General features: G+C 40.3%; 2 protein-coding genes and 1 long non-coding RNA gene across 6 annotated transcripts; all 3 read right to left on the reverse strand.

Annotated features, from left to right (window-relative positions):
- Window positions 1-1,571: 1,571 nt before the first annotated feature.
- LOC133733850 (F-box/kelch-repeat protein At3g23880-like) lies at window positions 1,572-3,568 on the reverse strand. Of its 2 annotated transcripts, XR_009857938.1 has the most exons (3): window positions 3,404-3,568; window positions 1,770-3,045; window positions 1,572-1,629 (listed from the first exon to the last, which is right to left on the reverse strand). XR_009857938.1 is itself a non-coding variant. In XM_062161493.1 (2 exons), the coding sequence occupies exon 2, from the start codon at window positions 3,020-3,022 to the stop codon at window positions 2,123-2,125; it is 900 nt and encodes a 299-aa protein (XP_062017477.1). In that variant the 5' UTR covers window positions 3,023-3,045; window positions 3,404-3,568; the 3' UTR covers window positions 1,572-2,122. The 2 variants fall into 2 exon arrangements, 1 of the variants encoding a protein (XP_062017477.1); XM_062161493.1 differs by having other exon boundaries at window positions 1,572-3,045.
- A 987-nt stretch (window positions 3,569-4,555) lies between these two features.
- Window positions 4,556-5,602, reverse strand: LOC133728609 (uncharacterized). The gene is made up of 2 exons (XR_009855923.1): window positions 4,952-5,602; window positions 4,556-4,859 (listed from the first exon to the last, which is right to left on the reverse strand). It is a non-coding gene; the product is annotated as an uncharacterized LOC133728609 (long non-coding RNA).
- Window positions 5,603-5,795: 193 nt separating this feature from the next.
- On the reverse strand, window positions 5,796-13,330 carry LOC133728611 (mediator of RNA polymerase II transcription subunit 15a). 3 transcript variants are annotated; one of them, XM_062156033.1, is made up of 12 exons: window positions 13,055-13,330; window positions 12,578-12,711; window positions 12,369-12,480; window positions 12,108-12,228; window positions 10,280-11,629; window positions 10,064-10,125; window positions 9,294-9,368; window positions 7,789-9,150; window positions 7,333-7,680; window positions 6,715-6,909; window positions 6,523-6,611; window positions 5,796-6,343 (listed from the first exon to the last, which is right to left on the reverse strand). In XM_062156033.1, the coding sequence occupies exons 2-12, from the start codon at window positions 12,685-12,687 to the stop codon at window positions 6,136-6,138; spliced, it is 4,032 nt and encodes a 1,343-aa protein (XP_062012017.1). In that variant the 5' UTR covers window positions 12,688-12,711; window positions 13,055-13,330; the 3' UTR covers window positions 5,796-6,135. The 3 variants fall into 3 exon arrangements, with proteins under 3 accessions (XP_062012017.1, XP_062012016.1, XP_062012015.1); XM_062156032.1 differs by having other exon boundaries at window positions 10,064-10,134; window positions 13,049-13,329; XM_062156031.1 differs by having other exon boundaries at window positions 10,064-10,134; window positions 13,055-13,328.
- Window positions 13,331-13,769: the final 439 nt, after the last annotated feature.

Consider the following 13,769-nt stretch of genomic DNA (forward strand, 5'->3'; position numbering starts at 1 on the left):
CGAATTTGGCAGAGTTACATCTTTTGTGTCACCGGAGGCATTAACGAGTCGCCGGCTACTGTGCAGGTGCTCGGATTGTAGAGTGTGGGTCTGTGATCTCTGCAGTGATTTGATTTGGCTGGTGGTTTTAGCTTTAGGTTGCACCGCTAGGCGAGGAAGGGGTGCACAGCTTGGGTAGTCAACAGTCTCTGCTCGGAGTTTTTGCCGGATCTGATGGCGCGGTGGACCGGGCGACCACCGGAGGGGCGGAACACGGCAGCAGCAGCCTGGCCAATACGGGCTAGGGTTGTTGTCCTTGTTGCTCGAGTTTGGGCCTGGGCTCTTGGGCTTGGGTCTAACCTTGGGCTGATGGGCTCCATGCTGTGGGCCAGTAGGGAGGGTGTCTTGCCACCCTCATTTGTCACTTAGTGCTGAAGATGGGCCTGGCCTGAGATGTGGACTTTCTTGGGCTTTCAGGTCGACTTATGGTCCAGGACCAATCGTTTCGGATCATAACTTCTGCTGGAGTTGGTAATTATCTGGAACAAGATTGGCGTTCAAGCGGCTTATGGATAAGGAGTTGCTCCTATTTGTTGGCTAGGAAGTGGCTTTCTATTGGTACCACAATTGCGTGATTGGCTAATGGGAGGTTAGAATATGATTTTGCCCTAGAAGACTTTGGAGTTTCTTTGTCTATAAGTTCGCTAATTATAGCGAGCTTATCAGTGACTTGTAATGAGTTTGCTTTGCTTAGATTAGGGTTCCGGATTTTCTTGCCGGCTATCTTTCTGTAAGTGTAGCTAGACTCTAGCCATTGGCTGAATGCCGGGCTATTGATTCTAATGATATCAATTTCTATTCAAAAAAAAAAAAGTTATTATTTTTATGCTTGTGGTGGTTACAAACCTCTAATCAAAACCCCCTAATTTTCCTATGAAAGAGAATAATTGTAAAAGTACTAAAACCAACTACAATAATCTTTGTTCACAGTTCTCTCAAGGACAGATGATTAAACAGTTAAACCATAACATTTTTTACATAATAAATAATTGCAGTCAACATTTTTTACAGCCTATACTCGGTTGGCATAATAAATATAGTTGATTAATGACCTCAGGGAAATAAGTAACGTACAATTGCAAAAGCAGTTCCTCTATAGTTCATATTTCCGAACTGTTCTCTCAAAGTTAAGTTTACAATAGCAGAAGAAAACTACTCAAGAAAATACAAAGGCACTTAGATTAGAACTTGCATCCAAAGAAGATACAATAGCACTTAAAGCAAAAGATTGTAGTTATGTACTGGCACTACGAATCTGCAACAAAACATAAACCGAAAGAGCACAATGTTAGTCAATGCAGAGTTTTATGATAGATATCAGTAGTCACATGTACTAATTGATTACTTCCTCATCACTGAACTTAGCTTCTTAGTGGTAAATCTAAAGACAAAATTGGGAAATGAACTATGGATAGTTCTAAACAAGCAAATAAAACTGCATTTATCAATTCATTACATGAACTGTATTGGAAAGAAAGCAGTCATTGCATGAACCATTAAGCAAATAAAACTGTACCACAAACTTCGCCATGTGACCAAATGTTCCAGTCTACTGTTTTGCAAGCACTTAAAAGTTAAAAGACACTCATCCTGAATAAATGACAGAAAATGTATTACAAATACGAAATATGAAACATTGTTGCGATTATAAAATCTAATGATCATATATACGAACAAAATCAAGACCATAAAAATATATGGAAAAACAGCTCTCCACATAATCAACTTACCTCTTCTATTCCTCAGCAAGAAACTGCTCCATTCCTGTCAAGTAAGACAATGCTTTCTTCATAAGGATCAATAGTGTAATATTTATATCCACAAATCCCAAGATTCTTGAATTGTCCACTCACAAGATCTAGCGAAACTAATTCATTTATAGCTTCTTCGCCTCCATAATGCTGCTTAAGATTACGTACCATTACTACTTCACCGCTCTTCCTAAAACATAAAGCTCTAGGTAAACTTCTTTGTGGACCTTGTGGACGGAGAGTTACCAATTTGGTCCACGACTCCTCCACACAATACTCTTTCATTACCCATACATCCAGTAAAGAATTGGGATTTATATAACCATCATACCTCATGAACAGAGCAAGGGATTTTCCATCTCCTGAAACAGACAATCCAATGACAAGTCTCCATGCCATGGCTTAAATAAATCCCAATCCAAACTCTTTGGCATCATTATCTCCCGGAATAACTCACTGCCCACATCAAATGCCAATATATAATGTAGCTTACTTCCCAAACCGTATGCATCCCAATGAAGAGCCCCATTAACAAAAGCCTGGGATAAGCGTTGTCCAAGCAACGAACATTGGGGATCAACAAATCTAGGACTACTCCATGAGCCTGCAGCTAGGGAATAAACCTCCACAGAAGTTCGATTATGAGTTTCTTCCTCCGTCCATTCATATTCATAATAGACAAGCCTCACAACCTTATAGTCATTGGTAATAGCATCAAATGCGAACCCATGATAAGCATAATACCCACCAACAGTCTGAAAGGTAAGGCCAGGCTTGGGAAGGGTTACTAACTTTCTTATAGAGGGATTCCATATCAAGAAGTTGTAACCATAGCGTTCTAAATCATCTGCGAGGCATACCAGCCCATTACAAACACCAACCACACGGAAACACTCATTATACATTTCCGTATCAGCAATTGGAGATTGAAATGCTATCTCACAGCAATCATCAAAAGCATTGTTATCATAATGCAAAGAGTAAACCTCCTCTTTTACCCCGTGGACTGAACTCCTGTGGTCACTGATGCTAGAAAACCTGTGAAGTAGTAGGAGGTGAGTGCCATGGTGGTTGTTAAAATTGATAGTTCGGCTGAGGTGGGCGCCAATAAAGCTTGAGTCTTTAATCATGGACCTCCACGACTTGCAGACTGAGGTGCATATGACCAGAGATTTACTGGGTAGTCTAAGTAATATATTGGTTATGACTTCCTGAGGAAGATAGTCTGACATTGCTCCGGTTTTCCAGTAAATTGCTGCAATTTGTAGAGAGACAAAGTTATACAGGCTCATCTCAGAATAAAGTCAGATAGTAATCTTGTTCATCTAGGCTAGATAAATAGATATGATCTTTTTCTTTGTTTGCGAATCAAATTAGAGAAACAGGCATGGAATACACAACATTAATTCCGCTTCTACATGGCTAAAGTTCCCATCTTTTTCTTTGTTTATGAAACAAACTAGAGAAACCACAGGCATCACAAACACCAACAATGCGAGTTAAAGTTAAAGGCTTTCACACAGCATTGTGTTTCTATATGGCTAAAGTTTCAATCTTTTTCTTAATTAGAGGAACAGGCATGGAATCGAAGCAAGCTAGAGAGAGTTGATTACCTGCACAAGTTTCGTCTGAGAAGGAGAGCGGCTTCTTCTCTGACTTGAGAGAATAAGGCTTCGGCGCAAACCCTAATAAGGGAGAGAAAGAAGACGGAGGGAGTCTATTTATAGTGTTCAAAACTCAAAACCTCAAGTCTGAGTCAGGGTTTAAGCAGTCTGTAAACAAACTTACCCCAATCAAGATTGATGAGTACTCCTTAGTATTACGATATAGAAGCAATTTACAAGAGCTTTTTCATGGCATCAAGACTTTGTCATAGTTCAAGTGTCAATATCTCGAAATGAAACAAGAGAAATACCAATCGTCTGAACTAGCTTAGTTATATCCATGGATATGTCTGCAAGAGACATAACTCCACGATCAACCAAGTTTATCTACCCTTGCTCAAGCAAAAAATCAAAATTCGTGTTATAATACATGAAAATGTCACCATTCAGAATTAGTGGTCAAGGTTTTTAGATAAAAGAGTTCGTCTAAATAAAGAAAGAGTGAAATTCAGACTCTCCGTTTTACCGTCCACACTCCATGTTTTCGTTTTTAATAAATTAAATTGTGTATTTTTATCAGAATCTCAACCAAAAAAATAAAAGAAGTGTGAATTCCATTTGTTGTAGTTTCATTACAAATTAGGGCGTGGATTGCTAAAAAATGATCGTGACACGCCTTTGTTGATGACATCATCGATAGTAAACTTAGGGCTGGGCATGGGACGGGACGGGACGAAATTGTGGTAATCCCGGTCCCGACCCGGAAATAAAACTCGGGACGGGACGGGACGGGATTGGCACTTTTTGAGAATTGATCCCGACCATCCCGAACCCGAACGGGATCGGGACGGAATCGGGACGGGACCGGGCCATCCCGAAAAAAAAAAAAAAATATCCATCTTCATCATATTCTTCATCTGGTTCATATTCTTCATCATATTCTTCATCTGGTTCATATTCTTCATCATATTCTTCATCTGATATCTCATTAATTGTTTCTTAGAACTAATATTGCAACTGCAATTAAATACATAACACCAACATATATATATTTCTTAACACCAACTAATATTGCAATTGCAATTAAATACGTAACACCAAGAAGCTTTGGATACAGAAGACTTAATATCAAGAACATCAAATTCAAAAAACAAATCGGAGGACTCTCAAGTATTCTTCTTCATGATTAAGTCAGTATCAGATAAAATAAACAATTGCCACATTTCATCCAATTTCATGGTCTCACACAATCAAATTTTCATTCCATGAGAAGCCTTCTGAATGAGTGAGAGAGACGGAGAGGAACAGAAGGGGAATCCACCTGTGGACTATAAAAAATTCTCCATTAGATAAAGCCCAGCAATTGCTTTGAAACTACATCACTACGGTTTAGGCACACCACCCATCCATCAGGAATTGATCTCTTGACGAGTTTAGCCCATGATTCATTGGTTTCAGTTATGACCTTGAGAGTTAGATCACTTGTAAATTATCATCCAAAACGGCAAAACAAGAGCAACCCAGAATAATTGAATACCCAGCAAAGCAGCAACTTACCAAGCGTCCAAGCAAGACTTCGACTGAAGGTTGAAGAATCGAACCCAGAAGGCCAGAATATGGAAGAGAGCAAAGGAGGAGAGGCTGGACAGCAATCGAACCCAGAAATTCGATCGGTGAACTGAAATTGATGACCAGGAACTTTGGGAAATTGCAATCGATCGGTGTCTCACTGTCTCATATCGCGTCCGCCACCACAGCTTCACTCTCAGACTCTCGGTGTCGGTGATGCTTATGAGCTGAATTGATAGAGGTGAATTGCAGATCACTCGGTCTTGTGCCTTGATGGAGGTGAATTGATCGGTGTCTCACTCGGTTATTGTTGATCGGTGTCTCACTGGCTTGTGGATTGTGAACGATAGAACGAGAGGTCGAGAGGAATGAACAAGAGGTCGAGACTCGAGAGTTATCTACTAGGTCAAACCGTCAAAGTGTCAAACTAAAAAACAAATAAACAAAATGAGTTTTAATACTTCGGGACGGGACGGGTCTTTGCGGGATTCCAGCGACCCAAACCGAAGCCCGTCCCGTTAAAACGGGACGGGACGGGACGGGCCCAAACAGTGAAAAATTAAGTTTTGAAACCGTCCCGTCCCGGCAATTTTCGGGACGGGTCCGGGTCGGGTTCGATTTTCCGGGTTCAAGTGCCCACCCCTAAGTAAACTTGTTTGTGCTTTCGGATAAAAGTTTGGTTCATAACACTTCCTTGGAACTCGAGCAAAGAATCTCTAAAAAATTTAAAAAGTACAATTTTTCTCCAAAATTCATGTGCTAGCATAACATTTCCCAATGGAGAATGGAACATTGGAACTAACCGCATTGCTAAAAATGCCCACACTAATCATAAGCAAATCGAAAGCTATAGAACAACCTTGCTTGGGAAAGACTGGAGCACAGTTTTGTTACAGACAGACAGCAGAATACCGCATCTTCATTCTCGAAGACACTCGACATTATTTACAGTATCAACTATATCACCCAGGTATAACCTGGGGCAAACACAACAGAAAACCCCCATCGGAAAGTTTAATTACACATAAATATTGCAAGTTCCTTCCTATCACCGCATCTGCCTACCAGGTATCCAAAACTGCTTCAATCATCACGGCACAACGGTGGGTATAAAATATGCAAAAGGGTTATTACACCCATAGAAAATAGCTTTGTTTACGTCTGCATGACAATCAAGCGGCACTCAGGCAGTTCTCCCATGTCCCATACTTTGAGCTGAAGCTGCCTCCACCACTTCGCTGTGCATGCTCAGAAATAACTGTACGTGCACAATTATCCCAAGCCCTTGCTATCTCCCCAAGGGACATGGGCTGCGAAATGCTTCGTAAAGAGATGCTAAACCTTGATTTTGCCTTCACAGAAAGATCTTCATACTCCTTACTGTCAAAATAGAACATTGGAGTCAATAACAAAAAGAAAGAACACCTAAATGGGGAGAAGAAAAAGGACACCATCCCATATGGCGGATACTTTGCAATAGTGGATACAAAATCTATTAGGTTCATGTAACAGAAGCAAATAGCAACATGTCAAGAATTTCCGAAACTTTATTTCCTCACCTGACTTCAACCGGAAACTTGTCTAACAGTATTGGAGAGCAGTTGGGATAATTTGTCGGAACAAGCAGTCTTAATGGCTGAATCGGAGACTGCACCACATTGTAGTAAAAATGCATACATCAATTAATTTGGTTATCAAATCAATATTTGCATACAGGTAACAAATCAGTGCAGTAATGTCTAAGGACCAACCATTTGTGCTGAAGCATACTGCGATTTCAAGTTGGGACTGAGAGCCACAGCATCAAAAGAGCACTTGACGATGGTTCCTTCACCCCCTTCAGCAGCAGCCGCACTTGGATCAACATCTTCATCACTGATATCAACAACTGTATCTATAAGCCGCCGATTTATTTCTCTTATTTCTTCCATAAGAGCATGATTAGCCTGCAAAGATCAGATAGGTCACATAACCATTTCAAAGAAGCAGCTGCCCTTTTAACCATAAATTGAAGAATACACCAAAACAGGAAGTTCCTCAGCAAAGAACACTTAGTTATGATCTGCAACAATGTAACATCTTTTAAACATAGGAATTTAACTACTAATTCCATCTTCCACAATATAAAACAAAAGCAAACAACTCCCAGGGTTAAGTATCTAATCTCAGATTGTGTCAGCACTTCAGGCACATAAAAGTGTATGCATAGGTGCAGAAGTAAACCTAGCTGCAGTCCTCTTTTATATTTTGAGAGGGATCAAGAAACTATCCTCAGTCTTGGTGATATTGTTATTTATGTATGTAATATAGCTATTATGTGTGCATCAATCACATATTTTGTTATTATGACAAGGAAAGAAGATTAATACCTCAATCCTAGGCCTTTTGATACGAGACGTTGCAGTTGACTCCAGGTCAGATGTCTCTGAACAGGTCAACTGCTTGAAACTATCATTCATGCTGCCACCTGATGACACAACATTTAAGGGCATGGCACTAGTGTATCGCCTCATTTTCCTTGTCCCATTTGTTGTTCCATCATGAGTGATGAAGTTTCTCGCCTGTAGACGACATTTTGTCATAGCAACCAGATCCTCACCAACTGCAGCTCTAGATCCATTACCTGGTGCTGAACCTGCTATCCTATCAATCATACTCACTACTGAGCCTATGTCACTGACAGATGCACTTAATGCCTTTGGTGATATTGACTTGACCTGAAAATTATGGTTACCTTTAGTCAAACGCTACTGAGAAGTGAAAAATGGATGTTAAAACCAAGTACTAGAAAATAGGAGGATGTGAAAAGAACTGGCTTTACTAACCGCTTTAATCAAGCGTTCAAGAGGTTGCTCTGTAACACTTGACTTGCCAGATATAGCTGACAAAGCATTAGCATGAGTGCCATCTGGACCGATAAATTCAGCAAGCAAAGGAGAGGCTGATATCCCAGGGGTGCCGATGGCAAGGGACTGGACCTGAGCTCCGACAGCAGTTGTTTGTTGATGTCCAACATTCCCAGCATTTGTGAGTGAGGAAGGTTTCTCTGAATCACCTGGCATAGGTGATGGAGCTATGGGAGTTGAAGGAGATGGGATGACAAATGGTGAACTAGCATTTTGAGCTTTTGGGACTAACAATGGCTGGTCAACTTGTGGAGAAGAATGCTGTGACAGTTGAGGAGATTGAGCCTGAAGGAGTTGGTTGCTTGATGTAATAGGATATGGAGATCCTGGTTTTAATTGCGAATGAGGATAAGCACGCTGGCCTGCAGGCATATGTTGCTGAAAGGCCCCTGGCTTAACACCCATCCCCGGCCTTATTTTCACATCATTAACATCACTGATTTGGTGAAGCTGTGGCATTTGGTGTGCCTGCAACTGTCCAGGCAGCTGCTGCTTTGCTTGCTGTTGTAGCTGTTGTTGCTGTTGCTGCTGTTGTTGTTGAATTATCTGCTGCTTCTGCATCAACTGCTGCTGCTGCATCTGTCGTTGTTGAAATTGTTGTTGCTTGAGTTGATTCTGATACAATTGCTGTTCCTGCTGTTTCAGATGTTGGCTATGAAGCATACCAGAATTTGACTGAAGGGGATTAATGTTGCTCTGCAGCATGTTAATCCCATTCTGTGATGATAAGGCATTCATGTTAGCTTGTTGGGGAGCACTGACAGGAGTCTGTTGGATAGAGCCCACAGGGACCTGCTGCAGTGAGTTCAGTGCGGTTCCTTGTCCTGGATCCATATTGGAACTTGGCTGCAATGGATTCATCATGTTTTGCTGTGCTGTTGAAACCCCGGATAAAGAAGACATAGAATTTTGCTGCATGCCCGTCATATTGTTCTGCTGCATTGTTGTCACAGAACCTTGCAAGTTCAGGGATTGCAATTGTGGGTTCATCTGATTTTCATGAGATTGCACTTGAGTAATCTGGGATTGTGACTGCTGCATGGACTGCATATGCGGTGGGGGAAGCTGCCCTGGCGGCAGAGAAGAAACAGGCTTCCTTGGTCTATTTGTATTAATAAAATTTATTATCTGCTTCTCGTATAAACCCAACTTCTCCTTCAAACCAGGTGATATGTTAGTTTTGGAAATTTGTAAGACTGTTATCAGGCGCTCCAGCATGGTCTTAAACATCTTCAGCTTCTCAAGCTGATCTGACTTTGGCTGTTGTGGAAGGGAGTCGTGCTAGCAAAGAGAAAGAAGAGTGGTAAGCCGAAGACCTTGTACCCACTGATGTTAGCATGTTGATAATAATGCCATATAGAAAGGCATTATTATCAGCTGCTTAAAGAGTAAAAAATACCAAGAAGGAAAATGGGAAGACATACCTGATGAAGTTTAGTAGCAATTTTTTGGTACATTTCACTTAGTTCGGGGTAGTACATATCCTTCATGACTTTGATCTGCAAATCAAAACAAGCATATAATTAGTAAAATATTTGTTGTATCCACATAATGCAGATTCTATAAGATCACAAGATCTCTTTGATTATTACTTGTTAAAAATCTTCAAAAGTTTTTGCATTTGAGGAACCTTAGAAATTTATTTAGTTAACTATTATGAAAAATACAAAGAAAATCTGTAAAGCATTGTTTGCTTTACTCTTGGAATCTTTTCTTCTGGGAATAATAGTAAGTTTTCCCTACTGCTAGGATGGGAAACCTAGTTTACTGCCGACATCAATAATTGATGTCGGCAGAGACCTAATAGAGCCTTAATACAACCCCTACCAAAACTGCCAAACCTTCCTAGAAGTTCCATCATATGGGATATGTGAATGTCAAATTTCTTCTGGTACAACAGGAAAATTGATTTTCTACCCATTTATAATCTAGTTGATGTATTCCCAGGTTAGCACCACGATGTCATGTTATCTCCACCCAAATGGCTAAATCTAAAGCAATGTCTTTGCTGCCTTTCAAATACTATATCACAAGTGGACATAATTTTGTTCTGAACAATGTGACCCTAGGGTATCACCCGCTACATACTGTTTTCTACTATGTTCATACTTCAGTACCATTATTTCAGGTCGTTACAGCAGCTAATAACACCCCAATAAGCCTGTGGATTATCCCTAGAACTCAGGGACCTCACCTTTTGATAGACCTCCTCTTGCCAATCAGCACCATTTGTATGTCCAGTCTGGGCTGTGGAATCTAGAGACGCTACACAATATACATACACACACATCAATATTTGCAAAACCTTATAATTAGAAAAAGCAATGCTAGCAGAACATTGATCATAGGCAAAAACAAGCTAATAGAAAGTGAAACAGAGTAGGAAACTGCATAATTGCAGACAACATACTTGATGATGTCTCAGGAAGGGCTCTTTGAGCTTGATATAACTGCTTTTGCTGATCCATTACATTTGGTGGTTGAAGCATGGATCCTGATACCTGACCTGATGCTTGGATCCTTTGCTGCATATCTCGTTGTAGCGGGTTCGATTGCTGTTGCATACCCATCTGTTGTTGTATCTGTGCAGGCTGAGATTGAATCTGTGATAATAATTGTTGCTGTGACGCCTGAGGTTGGGACTGATGTCCTTGAATTGGTAATGCTGAACTCTGATGTTGTTGCTGAACCTTGGATTGCAGCATGTGTGCAGAGTGCTGATTAGTTTGCATGCTTGAGTTACCAGTTTGAGTACCAAGGTGCTGCTGTTGCTGTAATCCAGTAACATTACTCTGAGGGCCCAACTGTTGCTGATGCATATTTGAGAGGTTGTTTTGCTGAGCCATTAATTGGTGTTGTTGTTGCTGCTGCTGCTGCTGCTGTTGCAAGTTTAACAAATTATTCTGCTGGCTTAGTAACCTTTGCTGTTGCTGTTGCTGCATGTCCCCTACATTGTTTTGTTGTCCAATAAGCTGATTCTGCGGCAAGTTTGTTGAATTTGGCTGTTGCACCATAAGCTGTGGCTGTTGCTGCTGCTGCTGTGGGGGCAATATTGACTGCTGTGGGATTGGTGTTTGCTGCTGATGGACAACAGAAGACTGTTGAGGCTGCTGTTGCTGTTGCTGTTGCTGCCGCAGAACAGATTGAGGATGCTGCTGAAGCATGGCTTGTGAAGAGTGTTGCATAGCAGATTGTTGATTCTGCTGAAGACCTGAGAGAGACGACTGCACTGCAGGAGGTTGCATAACAGATTGCTGAGAAGATTGCAACTGAGGTGGTTGTAATAAGTTCTGCTGCTGTTGTTGCTGTTGCATATGATTTTGCACAAGTTGGATGTTTCCCTGCTGCGGAAATTTTGGCTTCATGAGCTGTTGTTGTAACTGTTGCTGGTACATATACTGCTGTGAATTCTGGGGCTGCTGCTGTTGCTGCTGCTGAACTACCTGTTGTCGTCCTGGCATTTGCCTTTGGGAATTAGCAAACATATTTGAAGTTACCCCCTGGCCTATGGAGTTCCCCAACGAATTCTGTGATGTCCCCGACATACTTTGCAAGTTTGCATTTCCAACAATACTCGGTACAGGAGTCTGGGTAAGCCCAGATGCAGGAGATAATGCAGATGATAAGCCAGCAGAATTGGGCGGAATGTTATTCTGAATGTTCTGTGATAAGAGTTGTTGGCGTGGTTGAGATTGATTGGCTGGCACTGACATAGGGAGTGACTGTCCTTGATTGGGAACTTGGGGTTGCATGAAAGATCCTACTCAAGCAAAATACAACAAATAAACACCAAATGAAAACAAATTAATGCTAAACAATTGGGGACTTGGGCTTGCATACTGAAAGATCCTACTCGAGCAAAATACAACAAAAAACACCAAATGAAAAGAAATTAATGCTAAACATAGTTAGCTTTTTAGACAAAAATGCCATCAATAGTTGAAACGAAAGTATCAAAGAGAATCAAGTAAAGTTGTAACGGTTTAAAACTATGTTTCATATAACCAAAAAAGAAAAGAAAAAAGCTAGGTCAAAGTAACATTTCCAGACTATAAATGGGTAAAGACAAGGAGAAACGATTTTGTATTCAATACGGTTTACATGACACAATCCTTCTAATTTTTGGGAAGCCTCATGACTCCATCCTTTGCAAGAAAAGTTAATACAAGAAGTTTATATCAAAAGAATTCCAGTTTAGAGTGCACTAAATAAGAGCATGTTTTCCATTGTGTTTTTACCTGGATCAGGGGGCCTGTTACTATTACCAGCAGAGTTGCTTTGAACAGAAGTGCCAATTGGGTTCTGAGACTTGGTCTCCATAGTGAGCATTTTCAGAGAAATTTTCCGTAGATAATCCGACTACAAAAAGAACAGAAGCTAGATCAAATTGCTAGCTACACGCAAAGACACAGTATATATCCAAGTCATTACATTACAATACACACACACACACACACAATGTTTACATGTACCATAGATGATTAGAACACCAAAAGTACCTGGCTTGTAGCAGCAGTATAAATCTTTTCCTCAAACCTAACAGCAATTTTCTTGAGTTCATGCAATCCCTCTTGACCGGAGAAGGGAAGATGCCTCTTCAATGTATCCATTCTTCACATACAACAAATTCAAAAGCCATTATTAACACACAACAAAAACAAATTCAAGATAAACACACCATTGCACTCGAAAATTTCAGCATACTAACATCTTATTGACGATTCTCTGCCGCGAATCCTGCTGTAATTGGCTCCTCCAATCTCCTGCATCCATTGCAGGCTCTCCACCTTGAGAAGGCCTCCAATTATTCGTGTCCATCGGAACCTAACCAGCCCCAACAAACTGAAAATTGAACACAAAACAGATTAAGCACCAACTCCAAGGCACAAAATTCATACACTAGTTGCTAAATTTGAACCATGATAGTGATTCTACAAAACTTTGTGCCACAAAATCGTATCCATTGGTCTAGCCAACTCAAACACGCAATTCCTAAATTTCAAGCATGCAAAAATCGAAGCTTAGCAATCCACTTACAACCCTAACCCTAACAAAATCCTCAACAATCTGATGAACAAAACCCATGGTGATTAAATTTTACACATAAACCCATATTCGAATAATCCAAGAGTGTCGAACCCATGAAAATTGACCGCAAAAATTACATAAAAAAAGTTACCTTTACCTTTAAAGATTGAAACTTTGAAGGTGAAACCGAAATTCCCAAACTGGGATCAGATTGATATTGAGGGTATTAAGCTGAAATCAGGGGAACGGGTTTTGGATGATGCGTAGGAATCAAGTCAATTTCGTGAGTATGAAAAACGATGAGTTTCGAATTTAACTGATAGGAGGAAAACCAATATTTGGGTTTGGTTTGGAAGCCATGAAAATCAAAACAAAAAGCTCTGGCTAAAACGAAGAAGAAGAAGAAGAAGAATATTTATATTTATAGACATGTTTTTCTATTATTCGGGTCGGGTTGACTTGGACTTGGATAATGTGATCGGCTTGGAAGACTTTTGACCGGAGCTATATCCAACTATAGTTCTTGACTATCCAAGTGACATTGCAAGTAGTGCTAGAGATTTAGACCAGAAAAAGGAGAAGGAAAAATGGAAGTTAGTTGGGATCCGTAAAATTATTCAGGGTGACTTATTGCAGATGTAAAATTTTACGATAAGTATTACTGATGTAAAATTCTTACTTTTTAATGCTTTTTCAGTGACATTTACATGTTTTCTATGTTGCGAGAATTTGTGGTTACATCATTAAATCTAGTTTTAATGACTGCGATCGCATATATTTAATTTATGTGTTTTAATCACAGCTCTTGATAATCCTAGTATAGTACAAGTTCTCTCATGGTGACCAACTAAACATTACTAAAAGCTCTAGGT

This window comes from Rosa rugosa, chromosome 2, assembly GCF_958449725.1.
Source record: "Rosa rugosa chromosome 2, drRosRugo1.1, whole genome shotgun sequence".
Taxonomy (NCBI): Eukaryota; Viridiplantae; Streptophyta; class Magnoliopsida; order Rosales; family Rosaceae; genus Rosa; species Rosa rugosa.